The sequence below is a fragment of the Colletotrichum tamarilloi genome, assembly GCF_030869305.1.
Source record: "Colletotrichum tamarilloi strain Tom-12 chromosome Unknown Scaffold_13.1, whole genome shotgun sequence".
NCBI classification, from domain to species: Eukaryota; Fungi; Ascomycota; class Sordariomycetes; order Glomerellales; family Glomerellaceae; genus Colletotrichum; species Colletotrichum tamarilloi.
In genome coordinates this window covers 58,908-79,033 of record NW_026849396.1, presented here as the reverse complement: position 1 = coordinate 79,033, position 20,126 = coordinate 58,908, and the positions used below count along the sequence as shown (strand labels likewise).

Sequence of the window (20,126 nt, the reverse complement as noted above, 5' to 3'; positions counted from 1 at the left end):
GACATGGAAGTCCAGCAACGTGAGAATCAAGTGACGATGGTTGAATTATCCAGCACGACATGGACCTCATCGCCTATTCCTCGTGGATCATTGCATTCAATCTCCACCTTGATAAAGCCGCAAATGATAGAAAAATCAGCGTGTACCCTGGATTTGTAAACGCAGCACAGATACATCTTGCTCGTGTTCAGAGCTACGGGAGTCTCATCAATCCCGGCTGCGCTACAGCTCGACACAGCATCCTAAATGTCCATATCTGTGAACGGCACTACGTAGTGACAGACAGTCCGATCAGGGTCTTGGTCCATGATAAACCCAGTCCAGCCGTCAGGCTTCCTCGTGTCCTGTTCAGGACGTTCTTATTCCGCGTTGAATTTTTGCTTGATAACATGGTCTTCGGAGGAGCCCTCGGTTCAAGGTATACAGAGCAGAAACAGTTTGGGAATGCTGAAAGACTGTTTATCCCACACCTGATCATATTTCAGAAAAAACATACGCGTTCAAACATCCGCTCATCTTAGGATTGTTACTTAATAGCAAGAACGCTGTGAACATTGTTCTTGGCGTTTAGGTAGTACTGAATATCACCATTCGTTCTTTGGCACCTGTGCCATGATCAAAATACCTTCATACGGATATCCAGCTCGCCTTCTCGATACAGCCTCATCTCCAGGAACTTCTTCGTTGGTACGTTCGTATCCATCGAAGGAGCCGCAAACCAGATTCAGGCCGCAGCCGAACTACCCGTTCAAAACCCCAATTAAACTCAAGGGGTGGCCAGCCATTGCCGCCAAGTCACACAAGCGGAAGGTCCAACGGCTGGCGCCTCAATGGTTCAGATGGCTGCCCTCGGTTCAATGCACGATTGTGGTGCAATCTACCCAATAACAACTGATTCAAATAAGCCCCAAATCTAGGGTCCTCAGGTTTGTTCGTAGATGGGATCAAATGAGAGACACAGACGCATGTGGCGTGCTTGGCCCTCGGAGGAAGTGGATCAAGCATAAGACACGGGTTCGGCGACACTCGACTCATGCCGTATTTATAGGTAGCCTGGTCTAAAGGTCGACCGAAGCATGTTGGTTGGATCAAGACGGGACTCGAGGAAATGTTTGCTCGCAGAGATGCCTTTCACGAAACTGCAGGATGAGGCGTAAAGCCAAAGGTCTAGTACCTATGCATCCCGTAAGCTCCGTGAGACAACGTCGCAGTAAGCTCGAGAGGTTCCACCGAACAGGCGCAGTCGCAGAGCTCCAGTGATCCATCGCCAAGCTGCTTCCTTGCCACAGTGGACACTGGAACACGTTTTTACTGCGCAGGCCAACCAGCGACCCGCTGCCGTCTGAAGAGAGTTGTGTTTTGTGGATGGCGAGGGGAAAATCTGGGGAGTAAGTGTCAAGTACGTAAAAGAAACTGAGGTTAACTGGTATGCGGACCGGCGATTCAGTTTCCATCTCGTGTGCGATTCCACTTCCCCGGAGCCAAAAGGACGTTTGACAATCGTGGCGTGCTTTTTCTCTCCTTGCGCGGTGGTGTGTTCCTGGACACGCTATTAGTCACAACAACTCCCCCGCATCTCAGTCTCTGGGCAAACTCGAATTCGAAAAGCAGTGACAGGCTACAGAAGGTCCTCTGCCACCAACTTGGGTAATTAGTTGTGAGCCAAGAAGATGGTCGCTGTTGAAAGCTCGCTTGGATCGCCAATCGCAAGCTGACTGGGCGACTGGGCAAAGTACCCGTCAATATGGTATGGCCAAGGTACCGTGATTCCATGGCTTTGCTCGGCGCATCCAATCGAGGCTGCACACCAAGACAATCGAAAGCCTTTGCTCTGGGTCAAGCTTTGGGCCCTGAGATGCCATGAAATGCCATGAGATGCCAAAACTCTTGGATTTTAGGGGGTCTCCAACGACATGTCTTGGAAGTCTGCGGTATCGGGCAGGATTCGCAGCATCTCAGAGTGTTCATCGTAGATACGCCTCGAAAAACCACACTTTTGCAGATTTTTCAGAACTTTTGGCGAACCATAATTGTTGTTGGGTGATGGCTGTGTGATTTTAAGTTGGGCGACAAGAGAATGTGCCTTCCCGAAGCGTCGCTAGCCTGGGTAGATTGAGACTCTTGGCGTCAGCGGTCGTGATGGTCAGAGAGAACTCAAAAGTTCGTGTGCGCAACAGACGAGACTTCAGCCAGCTCAGGTGTCTGGCATCTGGCGCATATTAGTAGGTCTTGGCTCGCGTCAATCGAAAACGCCTCATTCGAGTAAGGCTATTCCGCACCCACACGAAGGCTATCCCGCACCCATACTAGGCCTACTCGAGCAAATAGTGGGCTGCACGTGACTGCACAGCCGCAGCAGCCACATGTGACCCGGAATCTCTATTATTCCGGCAGTTCTGAAGGATTGGAAGGCGCAGCTTCCACTGCACCTTCCACTGCTGCACCTTCCACTGCTGCACCTTCCACTGCCTGCTGCACCTTCCACTTTGCCCTCTTTTACAATACCGCCTATGCGCACTTTTCGGAGTCAGAACCACGACTTCAGAAGCCAGTCTTTGCTCAGGGGAAATACTTCTCTAGAGCTCATATTTTGGTGCTCAAAAAGGTACCTATCCTACTTCAAAAGTAAGTAAAAAAGGAGGTATTGGATAGAAAAGACGCGTCGAAACAGGAACAACAGGAAGGCGCGCCCTGGCCTAACGTGTGACTGCTTTTTGGCGGTGCAGTCACGTGCAGTCACGTGCAGCCCATTATTTGCTTAAATAGGCCTAGTATGGGTGCGGGATAGCCTTCGTGTGGGTGCGGAATAGCCGTACTCGCCTCATTCAAAGAATATGGCCGACAAATAGCCCGTTCCTAACCGTGATTGCCATTGATTGTCCAAATAAACCGCCGCAGTGTCGTCGCCACGGGGGAGGAATGGCACTGATAAGCTTTGCCACCCTCCCCGGATGCGCCCCGGGCGCCTCATGAGTAACGTATGCCAGATAAGGCCTCAAGAGGGCGCAAGTGCCAGCCAAGACAATTGTCGTTTGGGTCAACCTTTAGTGACATATTGAGGCAGATATCCGAAGCCACGGAACGCCAATGACATTAGGTGCAGTCGCGGGTGGGTTGGCGTGCTCGGATGACACGACGGGAGAGAAAAGATGGGCCGTTTCGACCGAATCGAGACATGTCAAGTTCAGATGTCCTGAATCGTGGCAACGAAGTGGGCGCATTGCGAACCTTCGACCAACGAGGCTATCAAGACAAAACCCGAGTGACAGAGCGAATGACGGCAGAGCCGACTCTGGTATCGATGGTAGATATCGTGACAAGGGATGGTGGTGGTGGGCGGGGAGCGCCAGGTTCGCCAGCGGTGCTGTCACTGTCTCTGTTTTGTTAGCAGATGCGTATGACACACGCACATCATGTACCATGTAGGATCGCCCATGAAAGACTGTTATCTTTGCCGAGACTTTATTCCCCATATTTCCCGCCAGAGGGGGGAATGTTCTGTGTGTCGTAGACCAATTGCAGCACATGGTGATGAGACCCCCAGGGATGTGGATGGATGAGGAGGAAGCATTGCGTGGGTATTCGTAGAATTGTAGGCCCTTCCTTCAAATGGCAAGCACCAAATAGCGTAGCTCGACCAGTTTGGCGGTGGGTTAGGGGTAAACAGCGCGGCACAATCGAGTCGTGTCGGTCGCCCCAGACAGGTAGGCCAGGGGTCGAATCGCCAGAGTTTTGCGCAATCAATCTAAACTTTGAAGGGTGTCAAAAGCGCCCCCAAGTGGCAGTTGGAGCAGGGTGACGGGGCAGCGGCCGGAGATTGGGCGTCTTGTGTGTGACGCGATGGGAGATGGGTGGTCCGCTTCGTTTCCTGAGTGGCTGCCCCTCACAATATTACGGTTGGCTGTACGGATCCCTCGCTTTTCGAATAGGCGTATCGCATCACAAGACGGAACTCGAGGACGCAAAGGTTCGATGGTGTGGTTGGGCGGCCTGGCGGCATTCTAGAAGGATTCCTTCGCCTAGTTAGCGGCGGCCTCCCTGTCCCGCGGCGCCCGCCGCCTGCGAGGCCAATGGACGCGCCGAAAGTCAATCAGCGATGAGGTGTGACGATTCCCGTCAGCTCACAGCGGATGATCGAGGGTCTGATACTGATTTAGATCCTTCTTCGTACACCGCAAGGGGATCGCACTTTGTAGAGACGCGCTGGCATGGTAGATGGCAGCAAATGCTGGGCAGCCCTGGTCACGAGGCGCTGGGCCAAGAAGCGCAAAGAGGCAGGAGAGAAGCTGGAGACCGGTGGCCGGGAACCGAGGAAGCCTAGCAGCTCCCATCGGGCTGGCAGCCAAGCCGTTACATCTGAGGATTCCTGTCGAAATTGGTTCCAATAGGATTGGATGAGATTTTGCCTTTGATACCTTGCCTGTCACGAGCTGTTAGAAGTTGGAGACTCAGGGAATGGAAGCGAACTAGGTAGGTATGCAGAGAATAGCAGTGAATGGTGACGGTCGGACTGCGAGATCCATCAATCAAGCAATAACGCCCCAGTTCTTGGTCCTTCCCAAACAGGAAGCTCGTCAGGATGGCCTTGGATCGTGAGGTACGGCCAAGAGACACCAAGCCGCACAGCCCTGTTCCAGAAGACCTTGGCTGCAGGTCGGTAGCTCCAGGAGGGAGCCACGGCCTTGGCTCGAGTAGACGAGTTCGTTCGCGTAAAGTTGAAAAGTCCTGCGTGTCAGAGACTGCGATTCTCTGAAGCCGAATTGGAAGTAAATCGGGTAGGGAAAAGGAAGAGAAGAGAAACAGCAGGGTTCGATCCTCTGTACGTCTGATACTCGGAGGCAGGTACAAAGATACGTACAGGTACGGATACATGTATACCTCGACCTAGGTACAGAGTAGGTACCTATCGAGGTCTGCAGGAAGGTAGGCGGGCACTTGTTTAAGGTGAGGAAGGCATACAGCATGCAGGCGGCAGGTCGCGCATTCCATTCTTGGGGAAGGAAGGTGTGGTGGAGCACCGTTCATCCCTTCTGTCACCACTTGTGTCCAGGACTCGTCGTCGAAACGGTGGTACGAAGTACTGTACACCAGGTTAGCTCATCTCAAATTCTTACTCCTCACTCTGAACTCTCAAAAGTCTCATAACAGTGTTTGTATCTATCACTCCACCTCGATGGATCTTGCTGGCTCACAGACAAACAACCTATATCTATCATACGGATATCGCATGGACCATTCCTCGCCCCATCCAACTTCTCATCGCGCGGCCGTGCCCCTTCTCACTCCCGGTCTCATGGGTCGCCCACTCCCCCGCTTGGGACGGATCTCCACTGATAGCGTGTCGGTGGAGTGAGATGGGCGCCCGTAATAATTATGAGTGTGCGGCGTGCGCACTGCGTCCCCTGCTCAGTGAAACGTCCCGAGCAAGTGAGAATGAGTGAGTGAGAGTATGAGAGGAGCAGTGAGACTGAGAGTCCGGGCCAGTCAAGTCCAGGGCAAAGGCCCGGCACCGTCCCACCCCCGCGCGCCGCTACCAAATCACTGTCTTCCACTTCTGCCAAATCAACTTCCATCACATGGATCCATCCGTACATTTTCCAACCTGAACATACAGATATCGCAACCCATCTCCAGCCGGCACCGTCCACCAGCCAATAACCCTTCTGCCAAGACTCACCATAAACCATGACCGGTTCTTCTAATCACTTGGCAAAAACCCCCCCATTTGCACCGTCTGGCATCTACGCTCCCCACCGAGCCCACCTTCTGCTCTCAGAAAGCTTACTGGTTTCTGCCAAGCCGCTGTGTTGCCTCTGATGGGACATATCCGCCGGTCGTCGACGTCTCTAGACCAAGAGACCCGAGAGAGACGCCTGCACGCTTCGTAACCCTCAGAAGCATCGAGCCACGCACCGCACCGTTGACCGAACACATCGCATCCCTCCCAGCGGCCAGTAAACAGCATGCGAACCTCCGAATCAGATCTTTTTGTCGCAGACCACTGGCCTGCTTGATGGGGCCACCTGAAATGCCGCGTCCCACAGTCTGAAGGGCAAGGCTCAAGGCTGAAGCGACAGAAGCGGTGTTTGCCTGTCTACCGAATCTGCCACGTCGAGTGACACCGATGCAGCCCTTGGACGTGAGGCGAGTTGACGACGTCGCGCTGGGCTGGATTTGTGAGGTGCTTCAACGATCTCGTCCATCCCACCATCTCCGAGGCCTTGCCATCTTCGTCTTCCACGCAGCTTCCATTGCTTCCGAACACCCACATGATACCTCACATCCGCCATCCGCATCCGCATTCTCATGTACGATGGAAGTGTGCGTAGTGTGAACCTCTGCCGTGGGCTCTTCCTATCTGTGCTACACTACGTACACTACTGCTAGATGCCGGCCATCCCCTTCACTCCCCTTGACCTACCCTTCCTTCCCTCCCGTCTCACGGCTGACCGACCGGTCCAACTACCTGCCAAGGCTGTACCGGAGAGACTCGTCTACCTATCCGTCTGAACCTCTCATAATCTAGGTCACCTTCCTCCTACCTCCTGGCATTTCCTGCAAGCTAGCGGCGCAGCTATCATGGGTGATTTCCCGGGGAGAAGGTATCCCGGAAACGAAGAAGCAGACGAAGAAGATGGAGAAGAAAAATAACAAGGGACTAACGTAAGACAGGCAAGGTGCTCTTGGCAACTTTTGTACTTCTGTAGATACTAGAGACTATGTGCTCCCTTCATTGGGAAACCATGTACAATGTTGGCAAGGTAGGGTCACGGAAGGAAGAAGAGGAGGGGGTATTGGGTCGTTCCCTCATGCCGGGGTCTCCCTGGTCTCTCTAGTCCATGTTGCAGCTTCCCATCCGTTGGATTTGCGCCGGTGAGGTGAGCGCGTCCAAGTTGGTTGGTCCCTTTCTCGTCCAGCTCCAGCTCCAGCTTCTCGCCCGAGCGGTATGCTGCACACCTCCCTCTGTGTCTGCCTCGATGTCTCTCGACGGAAGTCTCGAGGGGCGTTCCCTCACGTTTCCTTTCTGTGTATCCGTAAAGTGACCCTCTCCATCCTACCATCTGCCTTCCTGCCGTACCCCTACCCATCTCGCCAGGAAGTCCTACCCATCCCACACACCTTCCTGTCTTTGGTCTGGTCCGTTTCTACACATCCAACGACCTTTCCCGGTACCTTTACAGATACCCTACATGGTACTTTTACATGGGGCAATGCACCTGCACATGTCGTCGCTCCCGTCGTCGTCGCGCCTGGCTTGTTCCTCCTCCTCTGCCTTAGCTCCCCCGTCCCCGTCCCCGTCTCTCATCCCGGGTGCTGTCTCGAACCTTTATTAAACGGTATCCCGCGCCGCCTCCCTCTCTATCTCGTCCCTTTTTGTTGTCCCTTCCACCCCTCATACTCTTGTAGTTCTTTACAGAGTAACACCAGCTTTGTTCCTCTTCCGTCGTCGACAAGGGCAAAGGTCACGACAAGCGCCAGCGCGCATCACTTCTTCTTCAACAACCGGCCTCTAGCTTCTGTCCAGAGCTATCGACCTTACTCTTCATCATGTCCAAGGAGGATGCCCAAGTCGGCGTGGTCCCCCCCACGTACGACTCCGAAAAGGGCGCTCGCCACACCGCCGGTGATGGCCATGTTCCCGAGAACTTTCGCGAGGATGACTTCATGACCCGCAATGGCTTGAACCTCAAGAGTTTCCAGCGCCGTGAGTGCATCCCCCTCCAACTTCGCTTGGAAAATTTTGCGGCCTGTCTCCAGCGGCCCAGCATCGCCTCGCCTCGCCTGTATATCTCTTCAGAAATCGATTTCTAACAAAGCATTCTTAGGTGACTGGGGGACTGGCGACACTGAGCTCGACCGCTCCATGAAGCCTCGTCACTTGCAAATGATTGCCATCGGTGGCTCCATCGGTGCTGGTTTCTTCGTCGGTTCCGGTAGCGCCCTCACCAAGGGTGGCCCGGGCTCTGTCCTCATCTGCTTCTTGATCGCTGGTGTCATGATCTTCAACGTCGTCTACGCTCTCGGTGAACTCGCTGTACTGTACCCTGTCTCTGGTGGTTTCTACACCTACTCTATCCGCTTCCTTGATCCTTCCTGGGGTTTCGCTATGGGCTGGAATTATGTAAGTCATTTTTCATCATACCGCGCATCGCATTGCGAGGCTCTAACATGTGGCAGGTCTTCCAATGGGTTATCGTTCTACCACTCGAACTGACAGTCTGCTCGTTTACGATACAATATTGGAACAAAGATATAAGTGTCGCAGTATGGATCACCGTCTTCTGGCTCTTTATCATCTTCGTCAACGTTTTCGGAACCTTGGGCTTCGCCGAGGAAGAGTTCGTCTCCTCTGCCTTCAAGCTCTTTGCCACCGTCATCTTCATGGTCGTCGCCCTTGTTCTCATCTGCGGCGGTGGCCCCGAGGGTGGAAAGTACGATGAATACTGGGGAGACCGTCTCTGGAGCGACCCCGGTGCGTTCCAGAACGGCTTCCGTGGCTTCTGCTCTGTCTTCGTTACCGCCGCTTTTGCCTTCTCCGGTACCGAGCTTGTCGGCCTAGCTGCTGCTGAGTCCGCCAACCCCGCCAAGTCCCTTCCTGGTGCCATCAAGCAGGTGTTCTGGCGTATTACCCTGTAAGTCCTTCTCAAGTCAAACGTCTAGAGCTCTGGCTAATCATACTCTCAAGTTTCTACGTCTTGGGTCTTACCTTTGTCGGCCTTCTCGTCAGCTCTACCGATGAGCGTCTCCTGAACTCCGCCAACCCCTACGCCGATGGTGTCTCCCCTTTCGTCCTGGCCCCTCTTGATGCCCACCTCTACGGATACGACAGCTTCATGAACGTTGTCATTCTCGTCTCCGTCGTCTCTATTGGTGTTTCTTGCGTCTACGGTGGTTCCCGTACCTTGACCGCCCTTGCCCAGCAGGGATACGCCCCCAAGATCTTCACCTACATTGACCGATCAGGCCGTCCCCTGCCTTCCGTCGCCCTCAACCTCGCTTTCGGTGGCTTGGCTTACGTCCGCATGGCGTCTTCCGGAGGTGTTGTTTTCGACTGGCTCTTGTCGCTTTCTGGTCTTGCCGCCCTTTTCACCTGGGGATCCATCTGCGCTGCCCACATTCGTTTCCGCTCTGCATGGAAGGCCCAGGGCCACACCCTCGACGAGCTTCCCTTCCAGGCCATCGGTGGTGTTGCTGGCTCTTGGCTCGGCCTGTTCCTGATTGCTATCTCTCTGATCGCCCAGCTTTTCGTCGCTATCTGCCCCCCTAGTGGCGGCTTCGCCACCGCTGAGGACTTCTTCAAGGCTTACCTTGCCCTGCCCGTCGTTCTCTTCTTCTGGGCTTGCGGTTACTTGTGGAAGCGCAAGGGCTTCTTGAAGCTTTCCGAAATCGACCTCGACACTGGTCGCCGTGAGGTTGACTGGGATGAAGTCAACGCCTACCGCGCGAAGGTTGCCGCCTGGCCCACGTGGAGACGGTGGGCAAGCACTATCTTCTAAAAGACTTCGCTGTCTTTTATACTTGCTAGATTGTCTAGCACTAAAGGGGAGGAAGCATCTGGGGAGGATGTAAATAGGAGATGTTGGCCGAAGAGCAGCTTTGGCTCTAGGCATGTCTCACTATCATGATACCTATCTATTTTCTGAACTTGTAATCAGCAATGATGTCCCTATCATGGGCTTCAATGCAGGGGTTTATTGAACCGCATCTATTCTAGTGTCATGTGCGCGCCTGTCATGATTGAGAGTGTAGCGTTAAGCATCATGTGTGAGTGTACTCATGCGCTCCTGGCGGGAGGACCTAGATTCTGGGTTAGGTCCTCGTCATGAAATCAGCGATGGTGCCATTTTACCCCGCGTTTACTACATCCAGACCAAAACACCCAGAGGTGGAGGCTCCGGTCACCAAATAATATGATCTGCGTTCCGTTCATTGCACGGAAACAGGATCAGATTATCATCACTCGATCGGTCGTTGCAAAAAGGTTTGTGGAAGTGGTTTAGCGTGGGCTGGCTGATGCCGGCCTCAACCCCCCGGAGCATGGGGGCTCCACAACGGCCCGAGGTAGACGACGCTATCGACGGGTGGCTTGGATTTGTCGCGTGCCGAAGTTCCGGATAAGGTTCGATACAGGGAGGTTGAGTGGTTGATTGCGGGCGTGAGGGAATGAAAACTGACTCTGTTCTGTAGACGCATCATTCCCATCTCTGGTGTGATATTCTTCAGTTATGGAATCTGTGTAGAATTTGGTAGTAGACAGATGCGGGTAGAAGATGTGAGGACGAGGATGCTCTCTACAGGCGACAACAGACAGGCATGCCTGACCTCTTGTCCAATGGAGTATGAATCTTTCATAATGCCTGAAAACATGCTTCATCATTCCCCTATTGCTTGGGTTATGAGACTATTGGAATTCATATGAATTTTGTTCGATCCATTACATGCTTTTCTCAACGGCTTATTTTTACGGGTCTCCCGTGTCCCGATCGGTCGGGGAGTGGATACCTTTTCCGCACCGGTAGTGGGGCCGTAACCTGTTGGATCTCCGGTGCCGAGCTAGACGTCAAGGCTGGGCTCAACGGTCTGCCTTCAAGGCTTGGCTCAACGGTCTGCCTTCAAGGCTGGCGCGGGCATTCTTCATCGTTTAGAGGCATCAACTTGGCCGGCCAGGTCAAACTGGCTCGGCGGTAGAGTTGTTGGAGGTTAATCATCAATTCCCCCGAATCGCCTACTTGCCCTCCTCAATGCAAAACCCGGGGCAGCTTCAAGGAATTGTACTTTGCGATGTCAATCATGCTGTCCATCCTGATCACAGCGGTCTTCAAAGACACCTTGTAGTCCAACGTAGCCAATCACCTCGCAAAATAACTAAATTGCAACACACAGGTCACCCTCAAAGCCTCGATCCCTCCCGCAACCCAACCTCAATAACCCCCTGCACCGCACCTGGCACTCTCCAAATCTTAACAACCCTCAGCCCAACCGACTCGATCAGCGCCCTCCACTCCTTCTCCGTGCGCTCCCCGGCGGCGCCAAACGCCATCATGCTGATGTCGAAGACGGCGGCGTGCGGGTGGACGGCCCGCACGTCGTCGTCCATGATTTGGTCGTGGATCAGGATCCTGCTGTAACCCCCGGGTTTCAGGGCGGCCTTTTGCATCTTGAGGATTTTGCGGGCTTGCTTGTCGGGCCAGTCGTGGAGGATGTGGTGCATGTAGTATGCGCGGGCGTCTATTGTTTCACGTGAGCTTTTAGTTCTTAAAGTGTAGCCTACTCGGGCAAGGAGATGGACATCAGAGATCAACGTACGCTTGATCGGCTGCGGCGTGTAGAAATCATACGCCACCTTATTGATCCCCTTCAATACATTCGTCTTGTCATCCGCCAGAACAGATGGCAAATCTTCCAAATACAACCTCGACGCCGTCTCCGGATACAGTTCATAAAACGCCTGCAGATCCTGTCCCACGCTCCCACCGATATCCACCAGCAGCGGCGAGCCCGGGTCGTCGTCGCCGGAGCCGCTGTCCAAGAGGGTGTGGCTGGGGAAGATGGACGTCCACCTGGCCCTGTTGAGCGTCGTCGTCCGCTGGAGTGTGTTGAATGCCTCGCTTTGTTCGGGGTGGGCTTCGAGATAGGCGAAGAGGCCGCCTTGCCAGCCGTGGGCCGAGTCAAAGACTGTTTTGCGGGCGCTGCGGGGGCTTCTGTAGGATGTTTCGCGGAAGAAGGTGGGCATGTGGGTGAACATTGGGACTGTGTGGTCGTAGCTTGCTGGAAGTTAGAACTGCTTGTGACGGAGAGAGCTGCTGGAGGGACAGGAGGGGATGAGGATGTTTGTCTTACTAGAATTTAGCGGTGGTGCTAAAGTTCGAGTCCGCAAGCTGGTCACAGAATCTCGTGGGCTTGTAGGTCTTGTCTGAAGTCATCTCTACGATGTTATTCGAGACCAGTAGGCGGAGGAGTCGATCTGGGAGAATATGAGATACTGCTACAAGATACCCGAGACGGGATAAGTCACAAAGTAAAGCGGCATCGCAGAACCCCTCCGCGAGGCCCGTTAGCTGAGTGCAAGTCATGGCTCTGCTTCCATCAACCTTCCATTTCTTAAAGATGTTGAGATCCTGCAGTATCTTGACTGATGCTAGGACAGCCGGCTGGTATATAGTTAAGTTAACAAGCTATTCTGAGCCGTCTCCGTGAAATCAGTGACACTTACTTCGCTCAAGAAGAGTCTCACAAACGTCTCCCAAGGAGATTCTACATTCATCGTGAGCTCATAAAGCTTTAGCAGAACTCGCGATCTGTCATCCTCGCTGAGGTCTTCGACCGATGTAGAAAGGGCTTCCGCTGAGCGTATGAAGTCTCCGACAGCATCATTTTCGTTCATTGTCGATGACATGCTGACTGTTTGTTAAACTACCCTGTTTTTGCGTCAATTTTCAAATTGGTCGCTTTGGCCTTTTCCTCGAGATAGCTAAGACGTCAACTTGAAGCAGGAAGTATAAAGCTTAGAGACTTCTGGTGAAGCTCCAATCATGGATTTAATGCCCCAAAGAAGAGAATGAAACTGCCAAGGGCAGCAAGCTCTTTATTAGAAGAAGAAGTAAAGACGTTGCACCAAGTTCTAAGTCCCCGCCGAACACACAGACTTGATTTGTAAGAATCATGTGCCATGATCTGCGATGGTATCACCAATATCCATATACTCCTCGTAAGCCTGAATGACGAGCGGGGGTAATTGGAGCGGGATTGGAGTTTAACACCAACATTGCTCAAGAAAGTCAAACATCCCCGGAGCTTGAGCTTGTTTTAAACTCAACGTATGAGGAGACGTTATTTAGTCGTATTTGATTCGCTGGAATGTTAAATTGAATGGCGACAGACTCTGGATTGGATCTGGAGAAGAAAAAGGTGGTGTGGTCTTCGTACATAAACTACTGTGATTGACGCCAGCGCTCAGAATCTCCGACTAGTAGCATATGACATTGACAAGGCCCGATATATGGGATGAGAGAGAGGCGGAGACTCGGGCAAATCCACGATAAATAGAGACTCAAAAGACAAAAGAGTTCACCCCCCCGGTGGCGAACGGGGGCTACATCTCTGGCGCACATGCTGGGAATTTTTCGTCGACTCGAACACGGGACCTCTAAGCCTTCACCGATTACCTAGGCTGTTCGTGGACTTCAACCACTCCACCACTCAGCCAGTTTTGACCTGACCCCCGAGGGGGCGCCCGCTGGCTGGTGACGGGATTGGACTTGAGGGGGGGTATAAAGGGTTTTCGCGGAAGGTATGGGAAGGTATGGGAAGGTATGGGAAGGTATGGGAAGGTATGGGAAGGTATGTGAAGGTATGTGAAGGAACGGCCTAGCCAGCACCTGCCTTACAGTCGCATGGATGTCATTGGGGCACTTCATGACATTCACGACAGATCCTGTGGAAGGAGGCAGACATGTTTCATTGTGGATATTCCGTGGGAGACATACATTCCATTTTGCTCAGGCAGTGTTGATGTATTAAGCTATCACTGTCCGCTATCGGGATGGTGATGATGGAATCTATACCTCAACGCCGCCTAATGCACAATCTAGATGCACCCATCTTTCCTTCCCTTCGTCAAGCGCCGTATCCTGCCACCCCCGTCTCAGATCACTGCGTCTTCGGCTTTCTAAGCGGAGCAGTGACGGAGAAGGAGACTATGCTATACTCAGTCTTCTCGGCATCCCGCTTCTCAGTGGCCTTCTTCTCCTCCGCAGTCTTCTCTTCCTCGTCCTTCTTCTTCTTCTTCTCGTCCTCGTCGTTCTTAAGCTCCTTCACGACATTGCCGTCACCATCAAGCTCGACGACAACGTCGCGGGTGTCAAGGCTCCCGTCCTCGGTGTACATCCACATCTCCTTGAGCTCGCCACGGACGAGACCAGTCAACCAGAGGGAGCTGAGAACGCCAGGGACGAGGTACAGCAGCGCAGGTTGGCCGTGCTTGAAGACGACCAACATGACTAGTGTAGTCACCATGCCGATAGCGTAGCCGACCAGGGAGGCGTAAAAGTAAGTCTTGCTGAAAGTCGATCCGCGCACGGTCGGCGGCGCTGTCTGCGTTGCAGCCTTGAAGAGACCCAGCCACGAAGGGGCGGACCAGAACCAGTCTCCCCAACAGTTGGTGATGTCGAGGTACGGGGCCTTTTGCGCAACGTGCTGGGTTTGGCTCACGGTGACCACGTCGCCGGAGGTCGCGTCGTGCTGGTCGGACTTGAGATCGGTCGGGATATACTTGATCTGGCGCTGGTAGTGAAGCCACATGTCGAAGCGGAGGGCGAGACACATGACAATGCCCGGGACGACAATGTCTCCGAGTCCGAGAATGCTGGACCTAGCGGCGGACTGAAACTGGAGCTTGATGGGCACATCGAGCTTGGTGGCGACGGTGATCATGTAGGGGCTGGTGGATTGTTAGATGATGTGGGCTCAAATATCACTGGCAACTGTGACTGAGATGCAACTTACGTGTAGAAGACCATGATTATGTCGTAGAAGAAGAGTCCGATCAGCACCAAACTTCCCGTTGCAAACGTCGTCGGGGACATCATGAGGAATGAGCCGTAGCAGAATCCGTAGCCCATGAAGTTGGACAGGAATGGCGAGCCAGACATGAAGTAGGCCACGACGGTGGCGATAGCCAAGTTAAGACCAACGACGTGGAGGATAGTCATATGGAACTTCTCGCGAAGGAGGCCGTGCAACTTCGCCTTCACCGTCCACTCATCCGTCAAGACGTGGCGCAAGTCCCATAGAACCCTGTTGGTCTTGATGCTGTTGAGGTGCACAATGCTGCGCAAACCAAAAGGCAGCGGGTTGCTCTTCTGGAGAACCTGTGCGTTGTATTGGTCAACCCCGTCGCCTGTGACCTTGATGAAAGCCTCATCGTCGTCGTTGACGTTGTAGAGTGAGCCATCATGGCGGAAGTAGTTGGGGAAGACGAATCCGGTGGTAACCCGCAGTGAGTGTGCGATCAGAGTCGTCAAACTGGCGACACCCATGACGGACATGTAAACTCGGAGAATCTTGTTGAGGATGGCGGGGTCCTGGAGCCATTGGATGAGGTAGTAGAGGCCGATGAGCATGGTGCCGGCCAGGATCGGGAAGAGAATGGCGTCGGTAGGCATGAGACCCTCCGTTATAGGCTCGTCCTCCTTGCGTTCTTTTCCATCATTGCGCTTCTGAGGAGCGGCAGAAGGTGGGCGGCGGAGTGAGCCGTGGGCGCCAATGTAAATGATGGCTAGGGCGCTGAAGATGAGCTTGGCCTCCATCGTCAAGAAGCTAGCATACTGGGTGAAACCCCATTCCACAGCGGCAGCGGTGGCGTTTCCAGCTGTCGAGTTGCCAGTGAGGTTGCCGGTGAGGTTCTGGGCAAGCTCATCAAACGGCGGGTTGATGGGGCTGGGGACCGGTGAAGCCATGTCGTCGCTGTCGCTGTTGGTGTCAGGCTCGCTGTCGTTCCCGGGTGCTAGGATGAAACAATCGTCCAATGCAAGTGAAGCTCGTGATAGTTGTCAGGATGGAAGAGACGGAAGCAGAATGTCAATGAATGAGACGATGGTCGTTGAGAGTGGCAAACGGAGAAGCCAGATGCCCGTAATCGATTTATGCCCTCGGAAAGGACCACTGGCGTTTAAATGCTGGATACACGTTAGAAGGAATACTAACCTCGCCAAGAGTATTCTGATCCTTACCAATTAGTGAATGCAGAAGTTGAAGCCACCTGTTTTTGGAGATGGGTCGGATGAAAGACGACACGGTGTTTCCTGCCCTGCCTAATAAGAAAAAAGTAAGAAGTCAATTCTGTAAATCGGTCTCCGCCCTGGCCAGATTTTGCTTCGAGTGACGGGATAGGCAGGCAAGTGGGAAGTGTCTTTGGTTGAGACGGAAAGGGACTCTGGACGTCCTAAGAAAAAATAGATTCGCCGTTTGGTTTATCTTCTTCAAGAGACAAGTCGCACCTTGCCCGTGTCCAAACTCTTGAAAGGCGGTATCGATATCCGTGCGGCGCGAGCGTTGCTGCAGGAGGTTCGCCCTGCGCTGGTCCAGATTGGTACGGTAGGTGGTTTGACAAGTGAGAAGTGAGGTAGGTACCTAAGCTATGCTCAGCTCCAGGCAAGGCATGCGGGGAAGAGAGGCTTCAGCTGCCATGACCCCCACCTCAGCGCTGTAAACCATTGACACCTTAAAGTACCTGCACGAATGTGCAACATTGAATAAACATCTACGAATACACCACAAACACTCAACCCCTTAGATCTATAAGGCAAATATCATTGAATTACAGACATCAGCAGCGTCTGAAGTGTACATGACCTAGTGGAGAAAGTAATAACGCGTAATTGGGGCCTGCAAAGGTTGCGAGTTCGGATTTGGTGGTCCTACATAATGCCACAGACTGCTCATTTTTTTTCGGCTTGAGTACCACCTCCAGCTTCCAGTGGCGCACCTTCACCCCAGAAGTGGCTGAAGCTCCCCCCTGGCCAGCCGCCATGGAAAAGCGCAGTCCGCAATCGGGCGCGATCCGCGACTGGACCTGACTGACGTGCGACCGCAAAACCTCAATCGCATCGCATCGCCAGCCTTGCCCAAACTAATTATCCGTGAACCCCTCCACCACCGCCAGCAGCACCACAGTCCACGACAATTCGCGCAGCAAGCACAGCTGTCAATCCCTCAAAATGACTACCAACGTCTCCCTCGAGACCTCAATGGTACGTCCAAACATCCTCTACACCCCATGATGTAGACATCAATCCAATGCGACAACCTCCCAAACCCCCAAGCTAACCACTTCTCCTCCAACAGGGCACAATAATCCTAGAACTCTACACCGGCCACGCCCCCAAAACCTGCACAAACTTCGCAACCCTCGCAAAGAGAGGCTACTACAACAGCACCGTAATCCATCGCATCATCCCAAACTTCATGATCCAAGCCGGCGACCCGACGGGCACAGGCCGCGGCGGCACCTCAATCTACGGCGAAAAGTTCGCAGACGAGATCCACGCAGGCTTAAAACACACCGGCGCGGGGGTTCTCTCCATGGCAAACGCGGGGCCCGACACGAACGGCTCCCAGTTCTTCATCACCCTTGCACCGACCCCTTGGCTCGATGGGAAACATACGATCTTTGGACGGGTCAAGAGCGGATTGAGCGTCGTCAAGAGGATGGGGCTCGTCAAGACGGGGCCCGAGGACCGGCCGCTTGAGGAGGTCAAGATTATCAAGGCTTCTGTCGTTGAAGAGGGCGGCGACGAATAGTCAACGAGGTGGTGGTAAAGGTCTGCCTGCCTAGAGGGGCCGTATTGTCAGCATCTACACGGAGTTTGGCGTTTGGTCGAGCAGACCGTACCTTGGGAAAAAGTTATATCCAATCCATGTCGTCTACATCTTTCACGTGGTCATAAATCAAACGGAGTATGATAAATCACAAACTTCACACTCAATGGGGGGAATCAATATCATTTGTCACAATGCCTATAAAATGTAGCCGCAATATCTAAACGCCGCCATCCGCCTCGCCAGGCGATGCACACGAGTATGGAGGGAGGAAACCCCCTCATCCCTAGAAGACCTTCCCCGACTGACTCCCTGACCATGCATTGTTGAGTATCGTGTATCGAATGTCGATCTTCTCGTCGACCAGGGCTTCAGATTTTTTGATGAGTACAGAAAGAAAACAAGAAAACGGCCAGGAACCTGGCTCTGCGGCCAGTCCCACGACCCTATTCTTTGGTTGTAGAATGCGGGCCAAAGAACTAACGTATGCCCCATCCCGGCTGATATTTGACGCCGGCCGGGACACTGAAGGAGAAAAAATGTGGTAATGGATACAAAGGAGCGATATTAAGAGCGACGCCGTTTGGTGGCCTGTTTCTCATGCTCATCCGAGGCTCTCTTTTTACCTCGGGCTGGCGGCTGGGCCTGAACGGTAGAATGACTTTTGGCGGGCTTTTTGCCTTCAGTTGGAGGCGTTCGACTTCCAGTGGTCTTGGACTGCGAAAGCCGTCCCGTGGATCGAACCGTGTCTTGAGAAGATCCTGGCGAGTTCGGTTTTGCGGCAGAACGACCAGAAGAGTTGCTTTGAGCGGAAGGTGTGCTAGAGACAGACGCCAGTCGCTGTCGAGTTGGCTGCGGCTGCGGCTTCGACTGTGGAGGTGAGCGTTTGACTGACGAAGGCGCCGATGTGCGCTTCATAGCCAACAACTCGCTTGGTCTCCTAAGACCACAGCCGGCCATCCTTTTGACGCTGGTTTTTGAGCTGGTCTTTGTGCTGCTCGTTGCGCTGGTCGTTTTGCCGCCCGTTGTGCCGCTCGTCGTGCTGCCAGGCTTCTAGTGTGGCGGCGACGACAATGTGCCAGACGATTCTGATTCTGCGTCTTCGTCCTTCTCTTTTCCGTTCCGGCCATTCTTGGATAACGGCGAGGACAAGGGCGGCTTGGCGGCACCGAGCTTCAGTTTCTTGGCCGGACTAATGCCCTTGGCCTCCTTCTTTTCCTTCTTTGGCGCAACTTCAACGGTAGAGTTGTCGCCGTCGTCTGCCTTTGCCTCACGACTCAAAAGTGAGTTCGTCTTCACCTTTTCCTTCTTGGGACCTTTTGTTTTGAGTATGACCTTTTTTGTCATCAAGGGTGTTGACTTCAACTTCTTCTTCTTATGGCTGTCTCCCGATTCGTCCTCGTCTTCAGGTGCCGCCACCTCCTCGCTGTCGCGCTTCTTAGGGCTCGAGGCCCGCGATGCAGGCGCCGGTGTTGCCTTTTGGCTTGATGGGGGTGTTCCGTCGTGCTGGCTAGCGCCATTGCTACCATTTGAGATCTTTGCCGCCGCAGCGCGACTGGCATTGCGTCCGCTATTTCCAATGCAAGAGCCCATGTGGTTGTTGAGACGGGTGACAAGAATGCATCGTTTGCACTTGCTGCAGGTGGCGGAGGGAAATGAAAGCACGTTGGCTGGTCGCGCTTCTCCGGGACCGGCTGACTCGATATTCGGATCGGGCTTCATATCCTTCTTCTTCTTACCACGGCCGGGACCAGGCTGAACCCAGGTCTGCCCGTAAATGTCGTAGCCGGGCTTGTCAATGTAGGGGTGCTTCTTGCAGTAGATGACGCTTGGATCGGGCTTTCGCGCGCCTTTGCCATCGGTCGGATAGAGCAGGCGAGGCAGGTGGCATCTGGGGCACAGGATCTCGGATGTGGTCTTGAGGGGGTTGCCCTTGAGCAGAACCTTGCCGTCTTCGTATATCGCAGCGTCGGTCTCTATTCGCACGTCTGGCTTCGAGTCGGGGGTAGAGCTCTCTGATGCATCGGAAGCCAGCTTCTCGACACGAATGGCAGCGGTAGACGCTCTCGCCATTTTCTCGTCGCGGTGGACTTTGAGTAGCAGGTCATGTACAATGTTGTACATGAGATCGTCGAGGACAGCGTGTGCCTGTTGCCCAATAACAGACCATGGTCAGCATCATTTCAAGTCATCAGCCATGGCGAACAGTCGCCCAGCCCAGCCGCAGCGATTCGTAGAATCAAATGGCCGCGATGATTTGAGTGAGACCGGGGAAGGAAGGGGAGGGCAGGGGATGGAAGAAGACTTACAAGCTTGTCCATATTGCCAGCGTCGTCGGGAGCGACAATCACTCCAGCCTTTCCTGTATTAGAAGCCATCTCGGCGAGGCCGACGGAACGGCGCACAGAGGCTGAAGGGAGTAAGATGCCGTCGTGATCGCAGCCTCGGAGGGCGGATAGCTTTGTGGTCGTGTGCAGGAAGAAATGTGGTTTGTGGAATCTGAATCGGGTTGACGGGTAACTAAAATAAGGTGCCACACGGCCGGTCGAGGAGCGGGTGGTTCAGCAGCCGCAGCAGTGAGCACTGAGCAAGTCGTAGTAGCAGCAGGTGCAGTGCAGGGGGGGATGAGGTCAAGCTGAGCAAATGCAAAGGGACGACCGACCGACGCCGCCACCAGGGAAGGGTTAGAGGAAAAAAAGTTTCGGAACCTTGCTTTGCTGAAGTAATAGGTAAGGGTGCAACAGCGATGGCGAACAAGCAACGGACACAAGGATTTGCGGTTAAAGTGTAGGTAGGTTGTCTCCGAT

The 20,126-nt window shown here is 53.6% G+C and overlaps 8 protein-coding genes across 8 annotated transcripts; 3 read left to right on the top strand and 5 right to left on the bottom strand.

Annotated features, from left to right (window-relative positions):
* Nucleotides 1-3,087: 3,087 nt before the first annotated feature.
* Nucleotides 3,088-3,426, top strand: CTAM01_05129 (uncharacterized protein; the record flags this gene model as incomplete). The annotated part of the gene is made up of 1 exon (XM_060521159.1): nucleotides 3,088-3,426. The coding sequence occupies one exon, from the start codon at nucleotides 3,088-3,090 to the stop codon at nucleotides 3,424-3,426; it is 339 nt and encodes a 112-aa protein (XP_060383965.1).
* A 2,355-nt stretch (nucleotides 3,427-5,781) lies between these two features.
* CTAM01_05128 (uncharacterized protein) lies at nucleotides 5,782-6,581 on the bottom strand (the record flags this gene model as incomplete). Its single annotated transcript, XM_060521158.1, has 2 exons — nucleotides 5,782-6,168; nucleotides 6,543-6,581. 2 exons carry the CDS (start codon nucleotides 6,579-6,581, stop codon nucleotides 5,782-5,784), a joined length of 426 nt encoding a protein of 141 aa, XP_060383964.1.
* Nucleotides 6,582-7,428: 847 nt separating this feature from the next.
* Nucleotides 7,429-9,497, top strand: CTAM01_05127 (amino acid permease; the record flags this gene model as incomplete). Its single annotated transcript, XM_060521157.1, has 4 exons — nucleotides 7,429-7,705; nucleotides 7,827-8,122; nucleotides 8,179-8,633; nucleotides 8,687-9,497. Coding segments are annotated over 4 exons (1,839 nt in total), but the record flags the coding sequence as incomplete, so codon positions are not given.
* Nucleotides 9,498-10,891: 1,394 nt separating this feature from the next.
* CTAM01_05126 (O-methyltransferase) lies at nucleotides 10,892-12,397 on the bottom strand (the record flags this gene model as incomplete). Its single annotated transcript, XM_060521156.1, has 4 exons — nucleotides 10,892-11,229; nucleotides 11,308-11,765; nucleotides 11,842-12,152; nucleotides 12,215-12,397. The coding sequence occupies 4 exons, from the start codon at nucleotides 12,395-12,397 to the stop codon at nucleotides 10,892-10,894; spliced, it is 1,290 nt and encodes a 429-aa protein (XP_060383962.1).
* Nucleotides 12,398-13,650: 1,253 nt separating this feature from the next.
* Nucleotides 13,651-15,458, bottom strand: CTAM01_05125 (signal peptide peptidase; the record flags this gene model as incomplete). Its single annotated transcript, XM_060521155.1, has 2 exons — nucleotides 13,651-14,440; nucleotides 14,506-15,458. The coding sequence occupies 2 exons, from the start codon at nucleotides 15,456-15,458 to the stop codon at nucleotides 13,651-13,653; spliced, it is 1,743 nt and encodes a 580-aa protein (XP_060383961.1).
* Nucleotides 15,459-16,718: 1,260 nt separating this feature from the next.
* CTAM01_05124 (cyclophilin type peptidyl-prolyl cis-trans isomerase/CLD) lies at nucleotides 16,719-17,301 on the top strand (the record flags this gene model as incomplete). The annotated part of the gene is made up of 2 exons (XM_060521154.1): nucleotides 16,719-16,751; nucleotides 16,846-17,301. The coding sequence occupies 2 exons, from the start codon at nucleotides 16,719-16,721 to the stop codon at nucleotides 17,299-17,301; spliced, it is 489 nt and encodes a 162-aa protein (XP_060383960.1).
* A 585-nt stretch (nucleotides 17,302-17,886) lies between these two features.
* CTAM01_05123 (uncharacterized protein) lies at nucleotides 17,887-18,279 on the bottom strand (the record flags this gene model as incomplete). The annotated part of the gene is made up of 1 exon (XM_060521153.1): nucleotides 17,887-18,279. The coding sequence occupies one exon, from the start codon at nucleotides 18,277-18,279 to the stop codon at nucleotides 17,887-17,889; it is 393 nt and encodes a 130-aa protein (XP_060383959.1).
* Nucleotides 18,280-18,372: 93 nt separating this feature from the next.
* CTAM01_05122 (transcriptional activator) lies at nucleotides 18,373-19,697 on the bottom strand (the record flags this gene model as incomplete). The annotated part of the gene is made up of 2 exons (XM_060521152.1): nucleotides 18,373-19,467; nucleotides 19,629-19,697. 2 exons carry the CDS (start codon nucleotides 19,695-19,697, stop codon nucleotides 18,373-18,375), a joined length of 1,164 nt encoding a protein of 387 aa, XP_060383958.1.
* Nucleotides 19,698-20,126: the final 429 nt, after the last annotated feature.